Below are 24845 nucleotides of genomic sequence, written 5' to 3'. Positions count from 1 at the left end.
TCAATCACTACAGACCTCCAAACTTCATGTGGCCTTCAGATTAGCTCAAGAACAGTGCGCAGAGAGCTTCATGGAATGGGTTTCCATGGTCGAGCAGCTGCATCCAAGCCATACATCACCAAGTGCAATGCAAAGCGTCGGATGCGGTGGTGTAAAGCACGCCGCCACTGGACTCTAGAGCAGTGGAGACGCGTTCTCTGGAGTGACGAATCGCGCTTCTCCATCTGGCAATCTGATGGACGGGTCTGGGTTTGGCGGTTGCCAGGAGAACGGTACTTGTCTGACTGCATTGTGCCAAGTGTAAAGTTTGGTGGAGGGGGGATTATGGTGTGAGGTTGTTTTTCAGGAGCTGGGCTTGGCCCCTTAGTTCCAGTGAAAGGAACTCTGAATGCTTCAGCATACCAAGACATTTTGGACAATTCCATGCTCCCAACTTTGTGGGAACAGTTTGGAGCTGGCCCCTTCCTCTTCCAACATGACTGTGCACCAGTGCACAAAGCAAGGTCCATAAAGACATGGATGACAGAGTCTGGTGTGGATGAACTTGACTGGCCTGCACAGAGTCCTGACCTCAACCCGATAGAACACCTTTGGGATGAATTAGAGCGGAGACTGAGAGCCAGGCCTTCTCGTCCAACATCAGTGTGCGACCTCACAAATGCGCTTCTGGAAGAATGGTCAAAAATTCCCATAAACACACTCCTAAACCTTGTGGACAGCCTTCCCAGAAGAGTTGAAGCTGTTCTAGCTGCAAAGGGTGGACCGACGTCATATTGAACCCTATGGATTAGGAACGGGATGTCACTTAAGCTCATATGTGAGTCAAGGCAGGTGAGCAAATACTTTTGGCAATATAGTGTATATATATATATATATATATATATATATATATATATATATATATATATATATATATATATATCTTATAAAACACTTCTGGAGTATACAAATGTATGTATAACATTATGTTTTTTTTTTTAGAGCATATTGGTGAATTTTATGCTTTATTTGCTACAAAGCAGTCCAAAAGAGATACAGATACAGATAAAAGTTATAGTTATAGAATTTTTTTGTTTTTAGGTCCGGCATTGTGACTATCGCTGCATCCTGCGTCATCATCCTCCAGCCAATGGCGTAGTGACGTTCAGAGCCTACGCTCCGATTACGTAAACCTTGCCAACATGGCGACGCTCCGTAAAGAGTACGGAGATGAGGGCTGCCCTTTGGCATGTGGATGGTCGTTTGGTGCATGGCGCGTGTTTTGAAGCTGCTTATGGAGAAATGTCTTGGGCCGTGAGTAGTGAGGAAACAGGAAGCGATTCTTGTGGGATGGAAGAGGGAAATAGTGACAATGAAGGTTGGAAGATAGCAACATCAAAAAATGAGAAAAAGCGGAAAAAACAGAGATCAGTTCAAGGGGAATCTAGTTCAGAACAATCCAGTGATGATCATTCCATACATTCCACAGCACAACAAAATGAATTCAAAGTCATATTCAAAGTCGTTAATCAGGCAGACTCTTTTACAAATTGGAATCCGGTTCACTTAACAAAAACCATCAATAAACTTGTCGGAGAAGTCAGAGGTGCCAGAATTCTGTACAGTGGAGACCTGCTAATTAACTGCAGAGACAGCGCCCAGCAAGGCAAAGCAATACGGATCAACAAAATTGACGGGATAAGAGTTCAGTGCAGCCTAATGGAGAACAAAAAGATCAGCAGGGGAGTCATTGGAGGAGTTCCTCTAAAAATTTCTGAAAAAGAGATTCTGGAAAACATAAGCGGTGCAAAAGTAAAAGAAGTAAAACGGTTAAAAACAACAAGAAACGGAGAAAGATCTGACAGTTTATCAGTGCTAATTAAATTTGAGGAAGAGCAATTACCAAGCAAAGTATTCATCGGTTACATAAGCTATAATGTCAAAATCTACAATCCTCCACCATTGAGATGTTTCAAATGCCAAAAATTCGGTCACATTGCAGCAGTTTGTAAAGGGAAACAGAGGTGTGGAAGGTGTGCAGGAGAACATGAGTACGGAAAATGTGGAAAAGAAGCTAAAATAAAATGCTGTAATTGTGGTGGAGAACATACTGCTGCCTATCGCGGCTGTGAAGCAAGCAAAAGGTCTGAGGAAATTAAAAAAATGAAATTTGAGCTCGGAATAACCTACGCTGAAGCTGCAAAAAGGATCCCATCTCAGTCAGAAAAACCCAAACCTACAGTTCAACACACGGCAAATTCCAAACCTCTAGAGAATCAAAAAATTGATGAAGACTCACTTATTGTTAAAAAGACAAATTTTGTTCTTTTCATGGTAGAAGTAATTAATTGTACTGCACAGACAACAAAAAAAACGGAAAAAATCAAAATAATAGTGAAGGCTGCAGAAAAATATCTGGACATTAAAGATTTGAACTGGGAGATGGTTGGAAGTATGATGGGAGGACCGATGGGACCATCAGAAACTGGCAGAGTTAAGATGACCTAGAGTAAATTAAAAATTATATGGGCAAATGTGATTTAGTATTATGTTGGTTTAAGTTACACAGGTTTTTTTTTTTTTTTTTTTTTTTTTTTTTTTTTTTTTTTTTTTTTTTTTTTTTTTTTTTTTTTTTTTTGGGGGGGGGGGGGGGTGAATCGTTTTCTGTTTTCTTGCTTTACTCCATATCAGTTGGTGGCGGTAATGCACAATTCACAAGTCTGCCAACCGCCATAAAACCCCATAAGAAGAAGAAGAGTACGGAGATTTGGAGTAACGAGCGCTTTTTAGCTGAGAAAAATAACCTCAACACTGCCTGTTACGATGTGGTGGGGTTAGACGGACCCACGACACGCAAAGCGTTTTAAGAACATGTTCGCAGAGGTAAGTTGGCGCCGGTATAACTAAGCCGTTTGGTCCTTACGGCAGTTTGTTTTTAAACGGTATGGCTGGTTAGCTCAGTGCCGTTAGCGCTTCGGCGTCAGTCCTCCACTCAGGTAAACACAGGACCCGGCGGACAGACACGACCAGGACGGCACGCTGGCTTCGCAGAGAGGCTGTCAGCTATAAGTGGCTGTCAGCCGCGGATTACACAGATAACACTGCGTTAATACAAGAGGCTTAAGATATCCGCCCTGTCAACGCTGCGCTGGAGTTAGCTGGACACAGGCAATGTCGGTAGTATGCGATTAGATTATGTTTAAGGTCCGTCTTCGGCGAGTTTCTACATTTCTACGGCAGTCACAGGTGAGCTGGGCGTTAGCTTTGTTGGGCTGCTTGAGGAGCCACAAAGTCAGTTACCAGAGCAGCTGTTGCTTATTAATATCTGTGGTTATCAATTCTATATCTAACCCTTATTGAGCAGGTACGGCCAATTATTATTGACATCGCTACGTTCTTTTCTTACAGGGTTTGGTTAATTGGAAACCATTGTATTAGTCATTAGCAGGTGGCCTAACACTGTGAATGCCTGGAGATTTTAAAAGTGATGTGAGTGCATTGTTGTTGGTCAGTAGGTGTCGAGATTTGGACCCGTGCTTACACTATTCCTGGGAAAAGAACCCGGAAAAAAGACAGTATTGGTCATAGGATGTGATCACATACAGATCGGCTCAGTTTTGCATGCGTGTCTTTCTGGAATTGCTGATTTTAGTTAAATGATCAACTTTATCTCCAAGGCTTACATGTTGCTTAGTTTTGTCACTGGCTTTTTACAGCTGGATAAACCTCATTAAGCCTTCTTAATCAAAAGCTTGCTCGACATTGAGGCCAGTGTGCTGTCACATCAGGCCCACTTTTTGAATGGTAAGCCTACCTTCCTCCTCTCATTTAGGGTTGGGTTGCCTGCCAAACAACCTGACTAGTAAGTTAAAGGCCTGTTCAGGCCTGTTTTTTATTTATGTAAAGTGTGGCTAGATTATTCAGAGGCCAAATGGGGGTGATGTGTTATAGTGAGATTTTCCCGCTACAGCATGCAATCCATGATCATACTTTGTCTCTTCTCATTGTAATGTATATTATTATAATAAAATTAATTGGTTTTCCACTATGATAAAATTATCTGAAGAAATATTTGAACAAGGCAAAACTAGGATAAACAATCTCTAGATTTAATTGTAGCTTGTTGATAAATGTGCCTAATGTGCAGAATACTATTCATTTTTGATGTTCTGTCCTTTATCGAGCTTCACAAAAAAAATGTGGTTTACTGATAGAAATCATTGGATTGATATAACCAGCCTGCAGTCACCCGCTTTACATTTAAGCTTAATTCTGTAGTCTGCCAGCTGTAGCATCAAAACAGTGTTCTGATTGTAAGAGTGTTGGGTGGAATTCCTCCTATTGCACTTGATAACTGACTGTTTTTCTTTTTGTGATGATGTTATTTCCTAACAGCTGCATTTTTCTTTTTCTAATTTGAAAAAAGTGTTGTTTGCTTCTTTGAGACAACTATTAGTGCACAGGAACAGGTTAAAGAAGGGGCTGGTGGAAAAATCTGGGCATTCTGGCACTTGGTCTATAAAATGATGGCACATCTAAAACAAAAACAAAACAAAACCTTTAACAGCTGAGACAGTACCATCAAACATTTTAATGTTATTGTAAGTATAACCTTTTTAAGATGCTGAGCTTTTAATTTTATGTCACATTTAAGCTTGGTGGTGTAAAAAAAAAAATGTTTTAGCATGATTTTTGTGTGCAAATAACACAAAAATGTTAGGATAGGCTGAGGATAATTTAATTTGATAATTTAACTAAATATCTTGGACCTGGAGTTTTCAATATAATGCTTTTCACATAAGGTTTTAATATTAATGTAATAAAAAATGTTATTACTTAGTATTCTGACCTTTTGCCTTGGTAATCATTAACCAGCAGTCACCCCTGGTCACACCTTTATTTATATTCATCATCTTTAAATTGCCTAATAAACCTGGGGTGGAGAGTTTCTTTCTTGGGTTGGCGGTGTTGCGCTGATAGTGAATTGAACGGCTCTAGGAAATTTCACTCCTTCTTTCTCTCTGTAATGCATTTGCAAACACCTTATACAATTAAAAATGCTTTTTTCTAGATATAGGGAAAATATGCAAATTATTTTCCCTAATGAGTTATTTAAAAGACAAGCATTTCTGACTTTTTTAATTTTGAAATACTTATAATCTGCTGCTTAAGTATTAAGTAAGAGTGGTTTTTAGGACTAGCTTTGCTGCTACAGCAAGCCGATTGATGCTACACACAGCTGCTTCACTAAAACTCAGACACTTACAATATTCAGAGCTTTGTAAAGCTTTAAAAATCCTGACATCCATTATACAATGTTGTGTTTTCATTACTTCATTTTTTTAATACAGTTCTCTCTTTTTGGAGCACTACTAAAAGCTATAGGTAGCAAGCTTTACTAGATTTGTTAAATGTTTGTCAATTGCACTATTGTATGTTGAAGGGTTTAGAGAGGCTTGGAGCTCTAAGGCTTCCTCTCCTTTGTTGTCACTTTGAGCCATTAAAGCGCCTGCTTGGATGCATCTTGCTTTAAAACAAAAAACAGAAACCCATATCATTGATTTTGTTGTATTAAAAATATACAAATACTTGAGCATATTCATTCTGATCCTTATACATTTTCTTTTTGTAGTGTAGCATGTAAAAATTCCTATAATTTTTTGGTCTTTAAATTTCCCTGCCTTATACTTGGCCTTTTTTTCCAAAGCAGTTGTTGATGTTCTCCAGAACGCCTGATTTATTGTAGTTTAGAATTTCATTGTTTTATTTTATTTATTTTCCGTTGTACACATTTTGATATCTGGCTGCCTGTACTGATTCTTTGGTTGGCTAGCCCTGAAGTTTGCACATTATGTTTTTAGAGCCTGATTCAGGGATATGTGTAAATGCAAGTCATGCCTTTTTATCTCCTAATGAGTCCATGTTTTTTTCTGTTTTTTTTTTTTTTTGTAGTTTTTTAAGACGCATGGAAAAAAGTTTGAATATTTTGACACCTCTTCCTGTGCACCTTCCTGATGTCTGCAATTTAGTGCTAAAGCATATTGACAGATTAATCTCTGAGATGGGAACATGCGTAGAAGGAAGAGCGGTGCGTATTTCACTGCTTGAAGCTGTCTGCCCTAACTCATAGAAGAACTTCAGAGACATTTCATTCTTAATTCATAGATATAACAGCCTGCGTTCTTCTGAAAATCTTTTATATCTGTTTTTCTTTTACCATTTTTATATTTGCACTTTATATTTGTATATTTCAGGCCAGACATTGATGTTTAAAAAGAACACCTGGCTATCACTCTCTGTTTTTGATTATTGCCTGAGTCTGATTACCCAAACTTACTCATCGTTGTCCTTATTGACCTGAGTTTGTGCTCCAATTTAAAGATGTATGTTAGAACCTAAAAGAGCCATCTGTAAACTTTTGCTACTGAGTTGGGGGAACATGGGGTTTTCCTAAATGTTTTTGTGTGCAGATATATTAAGAGTTCCTTTCTCCCAGACCATAATTTCCTCTGCATTAAGCTTTATAATGATTCAATGCAATCGGATAAGCATGGTTCTCCTGCTAGCTGCTAAACTTGACCCAACTATTTTTTTTAGCAGACACCTCAATGCTTCATTTATTCCAGAGGAGACGTCTGCACTGCTGTGGAGGTGCTCTCCACCATTGCATCTAACACTTTGCATTGCACTTGGTGATTAAAAGGCTTGAATGCAGCTGTTTTGCTGTTTAGACCAATTTAATTTAGCTCTAACTGGGTCTCCAAATTCCTTTCAGATTTTATCCAATCATAAACTATAAATAATACCTAAAGAGATGTAAATATGGTTCAATTTATCAGACGAGAATCTGTCAATCACTTGAGGAAATGAAAGTGACACTGTGCTGAATCACAGATCTGCTTCTAACGGAGTGATAAGGACATCTGTTTTGTGCAGGATGAATAACACACAGATGAGTGGCTAAAAGCAACATTTCTAGAGTCACCAATAAAATGGGTGTTTGTTTCTCTGTAATGGCAGTCAGTGCAGCAGCAGCTATTCTTTTGTTGTTGAAAGAAGTACAGAAGAATAGCTTGCAAATATGAATACATTTTCAGGATTATTCCACAGGAAAAAAAGGGACCAGGCCAGCAAACAGTCATCGATCTGTTTAAAGATTTATGGTGGAAATTGAATAGACATGAGCCTTTGGCAATGCTCTTTGTTTCACAGCAGATATGTCAATGGCTGCAGATTAGAACCGGACTGAGAAAGATTGTCATTAAAGGGAAGTTCAAGGTTTAAAAAAACAGTTAAGGGAAAACAAGTAGCAGTAAAAAAAAAAAAAAAAACACAATTTTATTATTTTTTTGTAGGCAGTACATAGGTAAATAAAGGTACATAAAGGTGCGTAGGTACATTATGACTACAAAAAGGCCAAAAAACATTTGAACATGGTAAAGATTAAGGATCTGTCCTGGTTGTGTTTTGTTTGTTTTGAGCCTAAATATAATTCCAGCACCTGGGTACCATGAGCAGGCAAAAATAGTGTATTTTTGCCATTGTGTGCCAACTGCTGGCAGTACTGCAGAACTATCAAAAAGCCAGAAAAGATGCAGCTTATTAATAGAGCGTGAGTAAGTTTTAAAAAACACTTTTTATGCAACCAGAAGGTACTGGCGTACAAATTAAAAAAAGTCATAACATGACGATGCACCTTTAATAAGCAGTTAAAGTTTCATTATGTATTTCCAAAGATCCCCCCCAAAGTTTCATATGTCTGAGGCTACAGTTTTTCTTTATTGATTTGGCATGTGAGATCATCGTCTAAGTAAAAAAAAAAAACATTAGAAGATAAAAACAAAAACCAGGAAAAAAAGCTGAGCAATTCAGTCACATTTCATCAATGCAGTTTTTTTTTGCAAGTAAAAGAATTACAGCTCCACAGTTAAGTCACTTTTTTTTTCAACAACAGGGAAATCGGCTGCTATGCATGCTTAACTGACCAGTTTAAGAAGTTGCAGATTGACATCTGCAGCTCAATTGAACATTAAAAAAAGTGTAAACCTGTAAATATGATTTTTTTTTTTTTTTTTATATATATATATAAAATGTGTATAAATCTCATATCAACTGGATCACAAGACCCTTTTCTTTTTGAAGAACAACATTTGTTTTAATCTTTGGATTCATTGTTACAATAAATTAAAAAGAAAAATCAAAATTTAAATTTGATGCTATAGAAAAATTAATTCAAGCTTAAATTATGTGCTTTACCATGTTTATATTTTTTAATTGCTGAGTGATTAACAACAACTTCATAGTATAATCAGCGTGAACCTTTTGCACATTAACAGACCTAATTTTAAGTAGTGTTGCTCACATCTGTAGTAAAATATTGTTCCTTTAGTGGGTGGTGTATTTTAAATGTGGGTTGCATAAGGAATTGGCCTGATATTTTGTTGTGTGTTTGTCCTGATGGGCCCTCGGTGTTAATCGCTGGAACAGGTGGTTCACGTCTGAAACCTTGTGTAAGACTTAATGACTCAGGAGTGTCAGTTAGCGCCTTGGCTGTCAGAGTCCAGCCTCCTTTAGTCAGTCAGTCTCATTGCTCTGAAAGCTTCTGCATTCAGGGCTGATCAAATGCACTGATAACATTTGATCAAGCTTGCTTATCTTGGAATTACCTGTTTATAGTAGTAGTTGGGGCTGGGCAAATAATTGTGTTTGCCACATAATCGCCATTTAACAAAATGCAATTTTGGTCACTTTGCATTTAAGAAGAGTAAGACGGTACATGTCTCACTGCAGCCTTTAGGTGGTGGTTATGTGTAGCTAGCATACACACCCCTGCATGCAAGTAGACGTAAGAACTTTTTCACACAAAGGTTATAGTACAGTCCTGTAACAATGGACTCTGGACAAGCAAGCTTTCAAGGTGACAAAAAACTGAAACCCTGAAATGAAGTAGCTAAAAGCTTATGGTTGGTTTAAGGAAAATCCAAATATAATCACAATATTGGTTAAAAATAATGGTAATTTGGTTTTTTGGCTAAATTGGTCAGCTTTAGTATTAGCATACACTAGACACTCATTATAGAGTGGAGCATATATATGGTAGACTTTATAGTGTTGTCAGTTGACTGATTGTTAAGATGGATGACCACTACTTTTCGCTCTCTAGTGGTCACCTTACTCTGACACCCCACTTGATGTCTGCTCCATCTTTGTTCTTTCTTGTCCCCCCCAAAAGTCCTATGATGCTTTATGAGGAGAGCTATTGCAAAAGATTCTGGTATATATCTGCTCATCTAGTGTTCATCGAGGTTCACTGCTCTTCAAGGTGCATTGTTTTGAGTCCACTACAGATTCACAATTTAGATTTTTGGATAATAATTGTTCAGCCCTATTAACAGAACTGTTAATAGGGCTGAACAATTCATGACTTTTCACAAAAACATGTACCGGTATTTGGAATAATTTTTTCTAAATGTGCTTTACCTATATTCTTTTATTACTCCTGCTTTCACAGTATTTTTTAAAAATAGGAGTCTCTACCAGTCTTACACATCTAAAAAAAAATTTTTTTTTTCCTTTTTATCTTTCAAAATAACTGAAGAACTGTCTGATTGAACTAAGAAAACATGTGAATATAAACTGCTTTGATCAAACCCATTTTGTTGTTATTAATTTTGTTAGTTTGACACCAAAACATTTTGAATGAAGATTGAGTTTTGTTCTTTTCTCACCAGAACACCATTAAATGTTTGTTTTTATCATTATCATCTGCGCCACTGGTGGTTTTCTGTCATGGATGGCTTCCTTTTTTCCATTTTACCAAAAACAGACATATTTATAGAGTGCAGAGTAAGACTTGACCTACCAGTTCAGAATTAGGGGAACTGTGAAAAGTTTATTCCAATTAGTGTTTTTATGTATTTATAAATTTTTTTATGGATATATGACTAAGGCATCCCAGGCTTTTCAAATTCTGTTTACGAAAAAGGAGTAAATTCTTTCACCTCAGAGTTATACACCATTCTTTCTTGGTTTACTAAATACAGCCACAGAAAATAAATGAAAGTTGATTTTATATTCTAATTAAACTTGGAAAAATCAACAAACTATGAATACCTTTGCAAAACAGTGTATTCAAATACAAAAGGCAGAAAAACAGCAGCCTATTTATTGTCGAAAGCTAAACAACTGGCAAACCTTCCTCTCTGTGGTCCAAGTATTTCTATGGAATGTTGTTTACTGATAACTGCCAATCTCTAACTGGTTTTATCAAGGTTTGTTAACTTGTCATACAGCTGCGGTTCTATCCAAAAGGAATCTGTAATCAGCAAGGAATCTGTAATCAGCGTTGCGGGTTTATGTTCAAACAGACACTGATTAAAGCTCTTTTCATTTAAATGAACGCAAGAAGACTGTATCGGTTTCTTGAGCAATGCTTTTATTTCTTACTTAGAACAGCTACTTATATGTGGTTTTTAATGGGTTGCTTAGGAAAGTCCATATTAATAAATGCTGGATATATCTTCCTTAAAGCTGCAGTACTCTTATTTTTTTTGTCAAGCTTTGTATATGCAGTTTTTTAACATAATGAAACATATATCCCTTTTTACTGGATACAAATGTATGTTCAACTGCTTTTAGAGATAAAGTCATAGGGAAGTCATATTTAAATTTCAAATCATTCTGGCTTAAACATGCATATAAATGTACTTTTTATCAGACCATACTGTCCCAAAAGTTAGAAAATTTCTCTAAAAAAAATCCTGTCCTAAAATCTGTGGGGGATTTTTCCGTTATTTTATGCAGGCTAGTTAGTTGTACGTCAACTTTTTTTTTTTCTTTTTTCCCAGTCATAGATTCTTGATTTATATGTCACAGCTATTATACGCAATGGTTGAAAGGAGCAATAAGAATAACTTATTTAACCATTGAGTTACGTCCCAGTAGGAGGGGGATGGACGTCTGTGTCTTCGGCAGGCGTAGAGCTAACAGAACTGTCAGTGTTGTGAGGCAAGGGCTCAAACATGTACGGCTGTAAACCTTCTACACCAAACGAAGCTTCTGCCGCCCTGGCATCCTCTTCCACAACAACTTCGTCCCCGCTTTCCTCCTCTAAATAAACAACGTATGAAGGAGGAGACTCATCCACGACCTCCGACACAAAACTCTCCTATCTCCATAGTGTTCCTTGACAGTGTCGTTGCTAAGTACTACTTGATCCCAATGTAATTTCCTATTGGGAACCTACTAGCACTAAGTTGCTAACTGGTTAGCAAGATGCTTCCGAGACAACGGCCACAACTAAACTTGCTTGCGAACATTCCGCCACAACAATCCTGCCACCTTGATAATCGACCAATCACATTCACTTTATTCAGTTGTGTAAAGTCGGGCACCACTTAGGAGAATTCAGAACTGCAACCGTTGGAAGAGCCGTTTCCCTGCAACTTTTAAGGTTTTGTGATCGCTAACCTAATCTCAAACCTTGTGCAAAATGACTTCTTTTCTACTTCAGTGTGATATAAAGAGGGCACTTTGTTTTTGATAGCATTTAAAAGGAGTTTGAATGTTTTAGAAAGCAGTCAGTGTCATGTCCCGATGCCAAAGAAGCACCTTTTCTGCTTCAAATAGAATGGAGAACTCCCTTTGGCAAATAAATCCATGAAGATGAAGCACAATAATGCAAACATTAAGTCATAAAAAATGGTTGCTGTTGCTTTTATAGACTAGATGAGCTTTTAATGCTACATTTCTCATCTCTGAAAGGGCTTTTGTATAATAGAGGCGCTTGGTGTTTAGCTGTATTGTGACAAGTGCACCTGTGCTGTTAACCTCCTTGACTGCTCCAGAAGGGAATGCTGTTGATGATGTACTTTTCTTCCATTAAAAAAAGAGATACAATTTAATTTGATTGCTTTGTAAATGAAAATTGTTAAAATTTATTTTTTTCTTTGAATAGAGAACTAAAAACACTTTGCTTTAAAACAACGCTGTGTAACTGTTAAAACAAGTATTAGCTCAGTTTGAGAGGTATTAAATGATTTTATTTTCTGGTTAATATACAATACTTGATGCATACAATGCTCCATGGATGCTCTCCTTTTCAAAAACTTCCCTATGTATAATTTGGAAGGGTCAGGTCCGTCACTGAGTGGGTCAGACATGGATCAGACATATTTTTGGTTCTCTGGTGTAGGATTTAATCTAGATTAGTTTATGTAGCCTTGTCTTTACAAGTAACAACATGACTTTTTCAATCTGTTGGTCCAAAGGGGTCTGCCAACAAACTCATAATGTGGAAGGGTGTTTGGTTTTGATATATTGCAGTGGTGTTACACCTGGAAGTTACAGGTTTGGTTGTGTCTAAAAGTTGCACAGTTTTGCTTTAATAAAACAAGCACAGTAGTTGGCCGAATGCAGAGGTCTTGTGTTTCTGCCTCGATTAAAATGACTAACATCGCAAACAGTTTTTTATTTTATTTATTTTTTTTGTGCATGTCATTTCAGCAAATAGGGTATGCCATATTCATTCTTTATTTTGCTTATTTTAATTTCTGGGCTGACTCAAGTTTGTTATTTAGTCAAATCCGCTTGATGTTTGTTGCCCGATTTGTATGAAATAAAACTAAAAGAAAAAATATGCCAGATAAAAGGTGAAAACAATACATTGCTCCCTAAATGTTACATTTTAAGAAGGGATTTTATGTTTTCTGTGTTTTTGAAAGAGAAATTGCACCCTTATCTAGTTCTCAAATGTGTATTTTTTTACCTGAGGTGACTAGTCAAATAGATGCAAAATAGGTCATTATAAAGAGCCACCTGAAATCATTCAGACGGCCACAGATGGCCCCAGGTCACACTTTGGAAACCACAGATTTTAATGGTCAAAGTTTGTGCTGAAAAATGCATGCATTTTTCTTAGACAGAATACAGATGCAGTTGTAATAGTTTTTATTTTCAGTAATGCTCTGTGACTTTACCATTTAGGCTTTTAATGCTAGCAGTAGTCAAGTGAGTTTGGACACGCTGTGTTAAATGGCACAACTACTTTTCAAGTAGTAATAATATGCTATTTTCAATGGCCTGAATATTGAGTTAATTAACATTTTTCCCGTTTCAACAAAACCATTAGATAAGTTAATAAATGTAGGTAACTCTAACAGCAATTCAAGAAAAAGAAACAGTTCTTGACAAGGGTGAATATATTAGGAAGATGTTGAGTTTTCTGTAGAAGTTTTTTTTTTTTTTAGCATAGTTATAACCCTGGATTACAAAATGTTTCTTTATTTTTTCCCACATTCAGGTGTGGTATAAAGCACTATTTCTTTCCATTTATCAGAACTAAATCTAAAACGGTTGGTCACGTAAATCTCCGACTTAAGTTTCAGCTGGTTTTGAAGATCATAAAGAAGTCTTTTATTGTTTGGCCAAACTGAAACCCTTCTTTTTTGGTACTCATCAGTCTATATTTTTTTGATTAATGTGTACAACAATTTTGGACGTGTTTAAATCTAGGAATCTAAGATAGACATGCACCGATTGATCGGCTTCGATTTCCTTTATTTTGGAACATCAGTGATCGTCCAATATTCCCTACCTCTGCAAAAGACTAAAAAAATCAGCCCATCATGCTCTAAACATTGATTAATGTGTTATTTTAGAACAGCTGTGGTTTCATGGGTTCTGATCAATGTTTTACAAGGAAATATGTTGAAATATAGAAGGTGTCCTGTGATCTTGGAACAAATTAGTCAAAATTGAGATTTCTGGCTTTTTAAAGATCAGTGATTGGCCAGAAACTTGCGATCAGTAAACCCCTGATTTAAGGCTATCGGAAAGTTATTTCTGATCAGTGGATCAGCTGTGGAAATGGTTCGGTCTTGAAAGTGTCTTGGGACAGTTGATTGACAAAAACTTTATGCAATGTGGAAAAATGTAGGCAACAATGGTAAATATTACAATAACGATATGGCTTGTGTTAAATAGTCAAGTACTTAGCTGTGTCGGTGGATTTCTGCTCTAGGTTGACTGCTAACATGCCTAGCTTGTCTTTTCGTAATAATTTTACCATCAGTTTATAATCTAAACCATTTGTAAGCCACAACAAGTTTCATCAGATCTATTAATTGTGTAAAAAGCCCAACTACATTGAGCTGAAATTAGTACCTCCTATTTATTCATTTTAAAGAGATGTTTTTACTTAATAGATTTTTTAAAGCCTGTTTTAAACTTTTGGTCTCACTTTTCATTCAAGGAGTTTTGTACAAAATAACATATGTTCATAAATTTTAATGTCTAGTATGTGACATCCACTGGCAAAACTGTTTCTTAGTTTGCGATAGACAAGTTTTATAAAAAGCTTGGTTGAAAGCTGTCCTGTCACCCTCTTTTCTTTCTCTTTATTTAGTCATGCATTATTCTTTAAGGACAGATATATTTAAGTACAGTAGATGAGCATTTACAGTAACTTGCCTGCCCTGCGGTTCTAAATGTGACACACTGGGCAGCTTGTGTAATGTGTGTCAACCGACTGGCTGTAGCTGAGAACAATGGGTCAGTGTCCTGAGGAAGCTGCATATTCTTTTGTTGGGGTCCATCAGCCCAGCTTCTTATCTCAGGAGCTGTGGTGAGGATGAAGGGCAGCAGAAAAACATCACTACTGATCATCATCCTAGCTGCTGATTTTATGCGCCGCTACAGTGCCATTAATATATTTATATATTTTATAAGCAGGTGTTTCTTATCTATCTAATAATGTGCTCTGGTAATATGTTTCTTTGAGGAAATTAAAAACAAGTGGTGATGTTTTCTGGTATTTTTGTTTCATTTCATTATTTTCTATAAAATGCTCAAGAGAGTAAATGAAAGAGATGATGGTTAAAAACCAGAACTTAGTTTCCTGAAATGACAATAACAGGAAACCCATGGAAGTCACACACATGATCCATGTATTTTCTCCGATACTCCCTAACAGTACAGTGTGTTTTTAGGTTGTTTACCTGAGACAAGAGGTCCTCTAAAACACATATAGTATAAAAGGGGAAAACAAGAACACTTTTAATCTCTTCTTGACAAGATAAGCAGTTAGGAATTTTAAAAGTGTCTGCAGCTTATGTTGATCCTAATCCAACATGAGATTCAACACATTTTTATCTCCACTGTTTGCTCAACCATCCTTTGTAGTTTGATCATCAATACCAACCTGCAGGTTTCAGTCAGGTCAATCTAATGTGTGGGATGCAGAAATGTTTATTCTATTACATCAATGTGCGATAATAGAGCATAGTCTCTATTAAACAGGGGTGCCAAAGTGTGGCCCCTGGGGGACAAAGTACACATTTGAGTCACCAGTCGAGGGAATTGATGCTGATTTACACTTGACAATAATTCTTGGGATGAAAATTTCCTTGACAAATTTTAACTTTATTACAGTGAGGATTGTTAGCAACAACTCCAAGTAATAATTCTTAATTTGTCATATTAATTTTATAGTCAAAAAGACCAAAAGCTCCCTTGCACATAAAGGCCAACACACCCTGTTCTTGAACATAGAGCAAAATATAAAAAGAAAATGTGTCCAAAAAAAATAGACATTCACAAAAAAATTAAAAAGACAATTACATTTAAATTGCATCTTAACTATTTAAGCAGAAGCAATGAAGAACATTATTTTTGTTCCTCTCTGTCTTTCAGGCCAGTCTGTCCGTCTGGGGATGGGGGGGTCTTGGAGTTGTGCTGTTCTTTGTCACGTTTGGACCTTTTGCCATTTTCTACCTGGCCTTTTATATCTTTTGCTTCATTGGAGGGTGAGTAACATGACCTAAATTCTGGCTTTAAACATTACCAAATCCATCCTTAAAATATTTGTCCATTGTTTATACCTTTCTTTTTCAGTGGCTTTGCAGTCACTTTGCTGTATGGAAAGATAAACTCAGAGAAACACCTGGAAAAATGCGAACACTCTTTCTTGCCACCAACACAAATTGGTATACAGAAGGTAAGAAACACATCATTAGCAAAACTTTGCACATAATTTGGCCCCTTCTAAGCGAAGCTATCAATCATAATTTAATCACATTTTTTTACCCGAGAAAGTTGGTTATAAGGTCACTTAGTTCAATAAAGTGTTTTTTTTTACTTGTCTTGTTTTGGCTTTATCTCTTTCAGACGCTGGATGACATGAAGCTGGAGGTAAAGCCAATTAAGATTGACAGGAGACTGACTGGATCTAGTTTCATTGATGAGCCACTACAGCAGGTGTGTTTTAGTCTCCTTTTTTATGGCACTTCCTGTTAATTGCATACCTGTGTTTTTTTATTTTTGAGATTGTGATCTTGAAACACAAAGTATGATGATGGCTATTGACGGGGAAATGGCTGGGGGATTGAGGAAATCTCTAGGAAATAGTTTTTCAAAGCTTGTGTAATTAATTCTGAACTTAAAGCACAGTGAGTGTAGCTATTAAACAATATAAAAAGCCTAAAGTTACATATAATCCTGTCATTCAGTTCTGTTAAACTTATAATCAGAAGTCTTGGGGTAAACCGTTTGGGTGTTTTGTATTTTAAATGACATGTTAAATCTTACTAGAACTAGAACTAGTGAACACACCAATACAGTTGAAACCTCTCAGTCACAGCTTGGCTCAGCTTTAGTTGTTTATATGAACAGTCATTCATAAAGCTGATTTATAATCAGAAACTGGGTCGTCTGCGTGTGTTGCAGTGAACGCAGATATGCCCCCGCCGCTTCCGCAGATACTCTGGTCCACCTCTCCATTATTGTAGGTGGCCGCAGACAGTGCAGAAGAGAAGAGGCCTCTGATCGTTCAAATCTACATCTGCTCTACACTACGCGTATTTCCTGATTGGTACCTTACAGACTTGCTTTGTTTGCATGACCACCATTGCGGAAAATGACTCGTGAAGTTGGAACAGCTAGAAGAGCGAGGTGTGCAAGAATGCTTGGACCAATTTTCCGCCTGGATCCCCGCTCTTTTTTTGCCCTCATGTCCCTCAGTTGTCGCACAAACTTGCCCCCACTTTCTCACTGCCTCAGCCGTATCTAGACCCACAGCTAATTTGTATTTGTCCCTCTTGCGTTTTGGCGTGGAATAACATAGCGCAGACCACGCTTCAATATTGGACATATATCAAAAATATCTGCGACAAGCTTACTGCGACACTGCTGCGGGAGTATAACCAGCCCTTTAGACTTTGACCTAGGTCTTGAAAATTGACTCGGACTCTTGCCTTACAGTTTCAGTAATTTACATGGATTCCAGCGCATTGTAATTGATAATCCAATTTTCTTTTGTGGAAGTAAGTTGGTTCTTATACTCCCTACCAATCTCCTTCTATTAGCCAGGAACATTTACAGACTCTGAACCTTTTTCATAATGAACTGTTGTCTCCTACCAGAACCAGGCGTTAAGACTTTGGGTTATTTTAGAACGAAATAAACGTTACTTCCCACTGTCTTACTGTTAGTGAAGGAAATTAGTTCAGAGGTTTGCCAATGGTTCTATGCACAACTCCACTACGTCTTGAACTGAAGGCAGCACCTTTGGCGCGATCCAAAACCGCCCCCTTTGTGCTACCCCTTCACTATTGACCATCACTCCCAATGAAGTCCCACTCAAAGCTGTGGAAAGTGCTTTGATTGAAGTTAGAGGGTGCAAATAACGGGATGCCCTCTTCCCTCTACCCGGAAGATGAAAGCTGTGACAACATAGAGACAGCCTGTGTGCATGGCTGTAGCTCTGTGGCGCAGGTTGCAAAGCTCAAGGACTGCTGTTGCAACTGCCCCATATATGGGGCAACAATTGACAAACTACTTTCAACCTCATGATACTTTCTTTATAGTAAGCTTTTACATCTTGAGCTGTATGTGTGTGTAGGGGACAGGTATGAGTTCAATTTCTACAAATATTGTCATTCTAATAAAAATAACCCATAAGAAATGGATAGAAATGTAAAACATGTTGCATTCATCCCCACTCTCCCCTACTTCAAATGTGATTCCACAAATCCACTTATTGACCTGCTTAGTGACTGATCTAAAGGAGGGAAACTAACACAAAATAACAGGATTATGACAGATGGGGGCACCTTTTCTGTTAAGTCACAGTCTGATACATCAGCTGGCCAGGTCAGCCACTTGGAGGCTTTAAGCTTTAGAAGAACTAATAGTATAAAACAATGCAAATCTTTATTTGACCTTAGAGTTGTTCATGAGATGGTATCCCATCTTCTTTTTGTTTATATGTCAGTACAGGTTTTATATCTTTCATCCAATGTGACTTTTTACATTTAGAAAAAGGTAGAACATGTTTGTAATTTGGATTACCAATATATTTACTACAATATTCTTCTACTGTTATTTTACTGTGTTAATCTAACAAAAATGCAATCAATGTTTTGTACAAACAGTTTGGTTAAGACAATACATCTTGTTAACATCTCAAATGTTGTGGATAATGTGTGCACCCACCCTGGTGCCAATCTTAGCAGTGACTGATTGATTCACAGAACAACAAGGACAAACAGGACAAACAACACATGCATCATTTCTAGAGTAATATGTTCACTTAAAAGTCACGTTTTGGGACTGTTGGAAGATGTTAGTTACCAGAGAGAATCATGCAAAGAGGAGAACAAGTTGTCTCTGTGCAGTTATGCCCAAGGCAAGGATAAAACCCAGGACTTCTTTGCTGCTAGACAAAGGTCCTGTTTGGTCTTTTATGTAATAGATTAGTAAAAGTAGCTGATTTGATTGAAACTTGATAAAAAGGAGAAGTGAAGCTTTCTATTCTGTTACACCAAACCAATTAGTGACGCATGTCCAGACAAAAACTAACGACTGTTGCAGAGCAGACATTTTCACTGAATCTGCTAGTGGTTCATCTTAAATACAAATACATCTATAAAAAAAAAAAAACAGTGCGGATGAGGAAACTCATTTAAGTGTTTTCTCTTTGGTCATCTTATTTTGTTTGTAATGCTTGCAGTTTCAAAATAAAACTTCTGTACGTTGCTTTTAATCTGTGTGATTTAAATGCAGACACAGCAGAAACTATCAGATGACAGTGACTGGACTGCTGCTGTATCTCTATGCCACCATCCTCCTTCTCTAACCCTGGGAGTGCACGCTTGGCATTTCAGCTGCATGTGAACCTTGACTTAAAGGCAGCCAGCGTCATATTTTACGATAGACTGTTATCTTTCTCTACCTGTTTTGTCTGGTAAATTCATATAAAGGCAGTGTTTGATGAGTTCCCTACATACTGTGTACGGTAGTAGGAGACATTTAATAGAAGAGACTTAGAAAAACACCATAAACTGATTTAATATATAAAGGAGATGTTAATTTAACTTTTTGCTCCTCTTTAATTCTCTTTTGTGTTTTTTTTTTTTTTTTTTAGGTGATCCAGTTTGCTCTTAGAGACTATATCCAGTACTGGTATTACACTCTTAGTGAAGATGAGTCCTTTTTGCTAGAAATCAGACAAACGTTACAGAATGCCCTAATCCAGTTCTCCACACGGTAAGTTAAAGCATATTTTACAGCTTTCTCCAGGCTATAGTTTTGAATCTATTTACATAATATTATGCAATTTGTTTGCTTTGTATGAAGGTCCAAAGAAGTGGACTGGCAGCCTTACTTCACCACCCGCCTGGTGGACGACTTCGCCACCCATTTACGTGTCTTTAGAAAAGCCCAGGATCGCCTCGCAGACAGAGAGGACAAGCAAAGTATGAACACGGCATCGTACAGGCTCCCTGTATTACTCATTTATTGTTGCTATGATACAGATTTACATGGGCTGTGCAAATGTTTTCACACCCTTTGTTTCCCCTTTTTTTGTATTGTAGCCATAAGCTCAAATGTCTTTATTTGGAATTATTTGCAACACAAAATAGTACAAAACTCAGAAATTGAAAAAATATATATATATTTTTGGTTTTCTGTTATTTGTTAAATAAAAAAAAAAAAAACTAATTGATTTAGCCACAGACTTTGTATAGATCATTTAACACGTGAATATGCTTACATTTAAACCCCTCCTCTGTAGATTTGACTGTTTAGGGTTGTTGAAAGTTACTTAAACATTAATCTGACAGTGGTATGAATAATTTGGAGCCTGTTCAGTGATTGCTTTGTTTCAAACTCCATCCATCTCCTTAATGCACCCTAAGAGTGCGTTTTCACGAGGAAGTTTGTTGAAACTAAACTAAAGTGTATTTTTACAAAATCATAGCCTACGTAGAGTGAACTGCTCACTATCTCCCTCTTAGTCCGCTTCCACTTTCACCTCTATGCTTCTCTACGGTAGCAGCTGCTAGCGGCGGTGCAAAGAGAGCTCACTGCTGAAGCAACTCAGCGCTCAGGAAGGGAGAGGCATAGGAGCAGAATCCCTGCTTTTTTTGTTTTGCTGTTGGCAGCAATAACAGAAGTTTTATATTGGCCACATTTTGGCCGATGCCGATTTAATGAGCAAGACGCTAAAATCAACCACTTGATATGACCTTTGAGGCCTTTACAGGACAGCTCAGATCAGATTTCACATTTATTTCATTATTTTTTTTCGGTCGTGTTGGAGCAAAAGGGGGTAAATTCATTTGCTCACAAGAATATTTGGAATTTCTTTCTAAAATAGGCTAAAAACCATAAATCTGTATTCTTTTACTTCGCAATAATCAGCTTCTTTGTGGTAGCCTATAAAGTATAATCCCAATACAACGCATTAAGGTTTATGTCAGACAAAATGTGAATACAGACGTGATCAATACTTTTTAAAGGTGCTGTAGATAATTGTAGAAGCCAAGAGGTGAATGAACTGATTGCTAATAAGAGTATCTTCTTCACAGGGGACATTACAGATGAGCTTGTTGACTCATTTTTTGAGGCTGAAGTGGAGATGGAAAGAAAAATTTGTAGAGACGTAGTTTGCACATCACACAAAGATGAAGAAGGTAAGCAGACATCAGCAGTATTCCTATGTTACTGATAACTGTTTCTGAAGTTTAACAAAATTACATCAATTTCAGGCTGTATCAGTTGAATCTAATATTGATTTATGTTTATTTGTGTATGTTTAGGTTTTCTTCGAGACTTGTGCGAGTTACTTTTGTACCTGTTACTACCTCCTGGAGACTTTCACAACAAAAGCATGAGATACTTCCTGAGGGTGTGCTCACAAACAGATGATACCTGGTTTTAGTGAAAAGTTGAAGAGAACAAATTGTCATGCAACTAGTGCTGGTTATTTTGTATAAACTCTGGTGCTGCAGTGTCTGCAATGACATATAGTTGTTTAATTTGCTGATTGTGTACTTAGGAGGTGCTGGCATATGGGGTACTTCTCCCTCTGATCAACCAGCTGAGTGACCCGGACTACATCAACCAGTTTGTCATCTGGATGGTGAGAATCTAAACCAAGAGGCAATCTGGAAATGATTTTAAATCAGTTAATTGGCTGGGATGAACCCCTTGATATAAAATGGTTGGTTTCTAGATACGGGACTCCAGCTGTAACTATGAAGCCTTCATGAACATCTTGAAGTTAACAGACAAGCCTGCCGAGCTGGAAGCTGTTAAAGACAAGGTGATTGAGGAGCTGCAGTATCTCCGCTCCCTGGACACAGCTGGAGATGGTGCGTTTCTTTGCATTGCCTTGAAAAGCCTTGATCAACTTTTTACATTCATTAAGTAAACAGATAAAGTTAAGATAGGTGTTGTGTTTTATCTGTGCTCCAGACATCAATGTGATCAAAAACCAGATTAACAGTCTGCTGTTTGTGAAGAAGGTGTGTGAGACCAGAATCCAGAGGCTGCAGTCAGGGAAGGTGAGAAAGTGCAGCACAGCTCATCCACAACCAGTTCCTTCCAAAAGTATTCACACCCTGTGAATGTTTTCTCATATGTGTCGTGTTACAGCTAAAAACTTCAAATGAATTCTTACTTTTAGACCCATTATAGTGTATACCAGTGAAGGGGAAGCCTGTGAACATATATCCACCCCTCTTTTCTCATATAGCTTTTAATAAAATATGCATCAAACAATCACTATCTCAGTGATAAAATTTTTAAAATATGTTGGGCAAACAGGTTCCTAAAGAACAATCAATGCACTCTAATCAGTCAGGGATGATGTTGTAGAGATGTTTAAGTCACAAAGCAGTATTCCAAGTTTTAATTTGTCACATTGAGTGACCATCATTGGAAAATGTAACCTGCCAAGATGTGACTTTGCAGCTTAGCTGACAGGCTAGCCAAGAATAGCATCAACAGCCTAGAGAACCATGATAACAGTGCAGAGATCTGTTAGTCAAGCTTTTAGTGAAACTGACTTGAATAGAAGAAATGCAAGAAAGTCATAATTGAAGCAAAAAACAAAACAAAAAAAAAAAGATGGCATGCAGGAGAAGATGCTCTGAAAGCTAGCAGCGGACATCACTAAACACAGCATCCCCCTGAGGAACATGGAGGTCGCAGATTCATGCTGAGGGGATGCTTTTCTTCAGCAGGGATAGAAAAGTCAGCCATAAGACTGGGGTGCTGGTTATAAAAGAAAATTCATTCTGCTCAGTTACGCACTGCAATGTGTTTATCCAAGTAAATTGCAATAAAATGCATGGATGTTTGTAGTGTGAAATAAGTCCATTACTGTTTTAATTTTTGCTGCTTCATCAGATTTTCTCATCATGTTTCTTTTTCATGTAGGAGGTCGATGCCCTGAAGCTGGCAGCCAGTTTTGGCAAGCTGTGCATTATCCCACTGGACCACATCCTTGTCCACAACATAGCTCTCCAGTTCTTCATGGGTAAACCCATCACTCAGGCGCTAACTTTCACTGTAGTTAATCCAGGACACTTCAGACGATCATCCTTATATTCCAGATTTCATGATGTTGTAACCCCAACCTGGGTCTTTTGGCGTGCTTCATCCTGACCTCACCATAGATTTTTTTTTTTTTTTTTTTTACTTTTATTTAATTTCTCCCAAACATACAAACTTTGTAGAAGACTGGTCAAAAACCAAAAACAATATCAGCACTACATCTCGTATATATATACAAGAGTCCATCCATGAATTCTATGTCCATAGCAATTGTCCGTTAGAGTCCATTTTACATTCCACTCCCAGTGTTTCCAGTGGTCTCCTCCAGGTGTTTGTAAAGAATTGAAGACTTCCATCCATGTAATGTCCAAGTCTAATCAGAGTCATGACATCAGCTATCAACGATTTCCATAAAGAAATGGAGGGGGGTTCACTACCCACCCATTTCACCATAATGGCCTTCCTTGCTAACATTAACAGTGACTGTATAACATGCTCATATTTTACTAGTGATTTAGGAATATGTCACAGCGAACATATCAGTGGGTTTTCTGACACAATTTGACCAATAGCTGTACTGATTTTGGCACATACATCTTTCCAAAATGACTGAATGACATCACATTCCCACAAACAGTGAAACCTGGTGCCCACAGAAATTTTACATTTGAGGCAATTTGGAGAAGTTCCCGCATTGTACTTGCAAAAAATATAAGGAGAAATATATACATTATGCAAAATGTTATACTGCATTTCTTTAAATCTTTTACAGACAGAAATTTTAGATGGCAGGAGCAGGATTTTATCCCATAATTGCGTGCTTATTTCACATTTAAGTAAAGTTTCCCAGGATTTCCACAACCATGCCAGTTTGTCCAGATTTAGCTGATAGATCTCAGAATAGAATTTTGATATAAAATGTTTGTGATCCCTATTTTCAAGAAGGAACCTTTCCAGTCTATACGAGTCTGTTGGGTGTATCAATGATTTTGCTTCCTTCATTACATAATGCCTTACTTGTAAATATTTATAGAATTCCTTATTTGATAACGCGTACTGTGTTTTTAAAGAATCAAACGATTTGAATGCCCCATGTTCAAAGAGATCAGAAATTCTAATTATGCCTGCTTTATGCCAACCCAAAAAACTCGAGCCTATGTCTCGAGGCAGGAGATCTGGGTTGTCTATAAGTGTTGATACCATATTAAGCCGGTGACTACTCTTAAACAGTTTTCTCAGCTTTTCCCATGCCCACAAGACATTACATATCAACTGATTATCCTTCATTATTTGTGGCAAGTCGTTCAACCGTCTTCCTAGCATGTTAGCAGGTGAGCAGGATTTACATAATGATGTTTCAATGTTGAGCCAAGGTGAATCAGGGTGTCCATGTATCCAGGCAGAAATGATCCTGGCTTGTACAGATAGAGCATAATTTTCGATGTTTGGTAACCCCCACCCCCCTAAAGCTCTGGGAAGTTGTAATATCTCTAATTTAATTTTGGGTTTTCTTCCTGCCCAGATGAAGTCTACCATTGCTTTATTGATAACCTTAATGTCTTCTGATTTCAAAATTACAAACAGCATGGCTGTGGGATATATTATTTTAGGAAGGATGACCATCTTAACAAGATTTATCCTCCCCAAAAATGATATGGGAAGAGCCCTCCATCTTGTCAGCATCTCACACAAACCACGAGTCAGTCCATCGATATTTTGCTTATACACTTGGTTAATGGTTGGTGTAACTTTGATTCCTAAGTATACAAATCCTGATGGGGCCCATCCGAAAGGTTTAATATATGTAGGTTCCCTATCCCCCGCCAAGCTGTTCAAGGTCATTATAACAGATTTATCAAAGTTCACTTTATATCCAGATATGTGACCAAAATCCTTAATACATTTAATCACAGCGGGTAATGAATCAGTTGGATTTGTCAATGTCAGAAGAACGTCATCTGCATAAAGCAGAATTTTGTGCTCTTTTTCCCCAATTTTGACCCCATGAACATCTGGATTTTGTCTAA

At 37.5% G+C, this 24845-nt stretch overlaps 1 protein-coding gene across 2 annotated transcripts in view; it reads left to right on the top strand.

Moving 5' to 3' along the window:
• The first annotated feature begins 3015 nt into the window (after nt 1-3015).
• The window catches only part of snx13 (sorting nexin 13), a 35209-nt gene continuing 13379 nt past the window's right edge, over nt 3016-24845 (top strand). Inside the window, exons 1-12 of one of the 2 annotated variants that reach the window (XM_038288742.1) lie at nt 3016-3225; nt 15670-15782; nt 15871-15973; nt 16144-16233; nt 19400-19521; nt 19612-19730; nt 20847-20951; nt 21078-21166; nt 21317-21400; nt 21494-21632; nt 21736-21824; nt 22702-22801. In XM_038288742.1, the coding sequence (XP_038144670.1) occupies nt 3175-3225; nt 15670-15782; nt 15871-15973; nt 16144-16233; nt 19400-19521; nt 19612-19730; nt 20847-20951; nt 21078-21166; nt 21317-21400; nt 21494-21632; nt 21736-21824; nt 22702-22801 (1204 nt within the window). In that variant the 5' untranslated portion in view covers nt 3016-3174. The remainder of the gene's footprint in view (nt 3226-15669; nt 15783-15870; nt 15974-16143; nt 16234-19399; nt 19522-19611; nt 19731-20846; nt 20952-21077; nt 21167-21316; nt 21401-21493; nt 21633-21735; nt 21825-22701; nt 22802-24845) is intronic. The other variant, XM_038288743.1, reaches the window with a different exon arrangement.

This window comes from Cyprinodon tularosa, unplaced genomic scaffold (assembly GCF_016077235.1).
Source record: "Cyprinodon tularosa strain WSP-4 unplaced genomic scaffold, ASM1607723v1 ctg26, whole genome shotgun sequence".
Taxonomy (NCBI): domain Eukaryota; kingdom Metazoa; phylum Chordata; class Actinopteri; order Cyprinodontiformes; family Cyprinodontidae; genus Cyprinodon; species Cyprinodon tularosa.
This window is presented reverse-complemented; position numbering and strand designations above follow the sequence as displayed.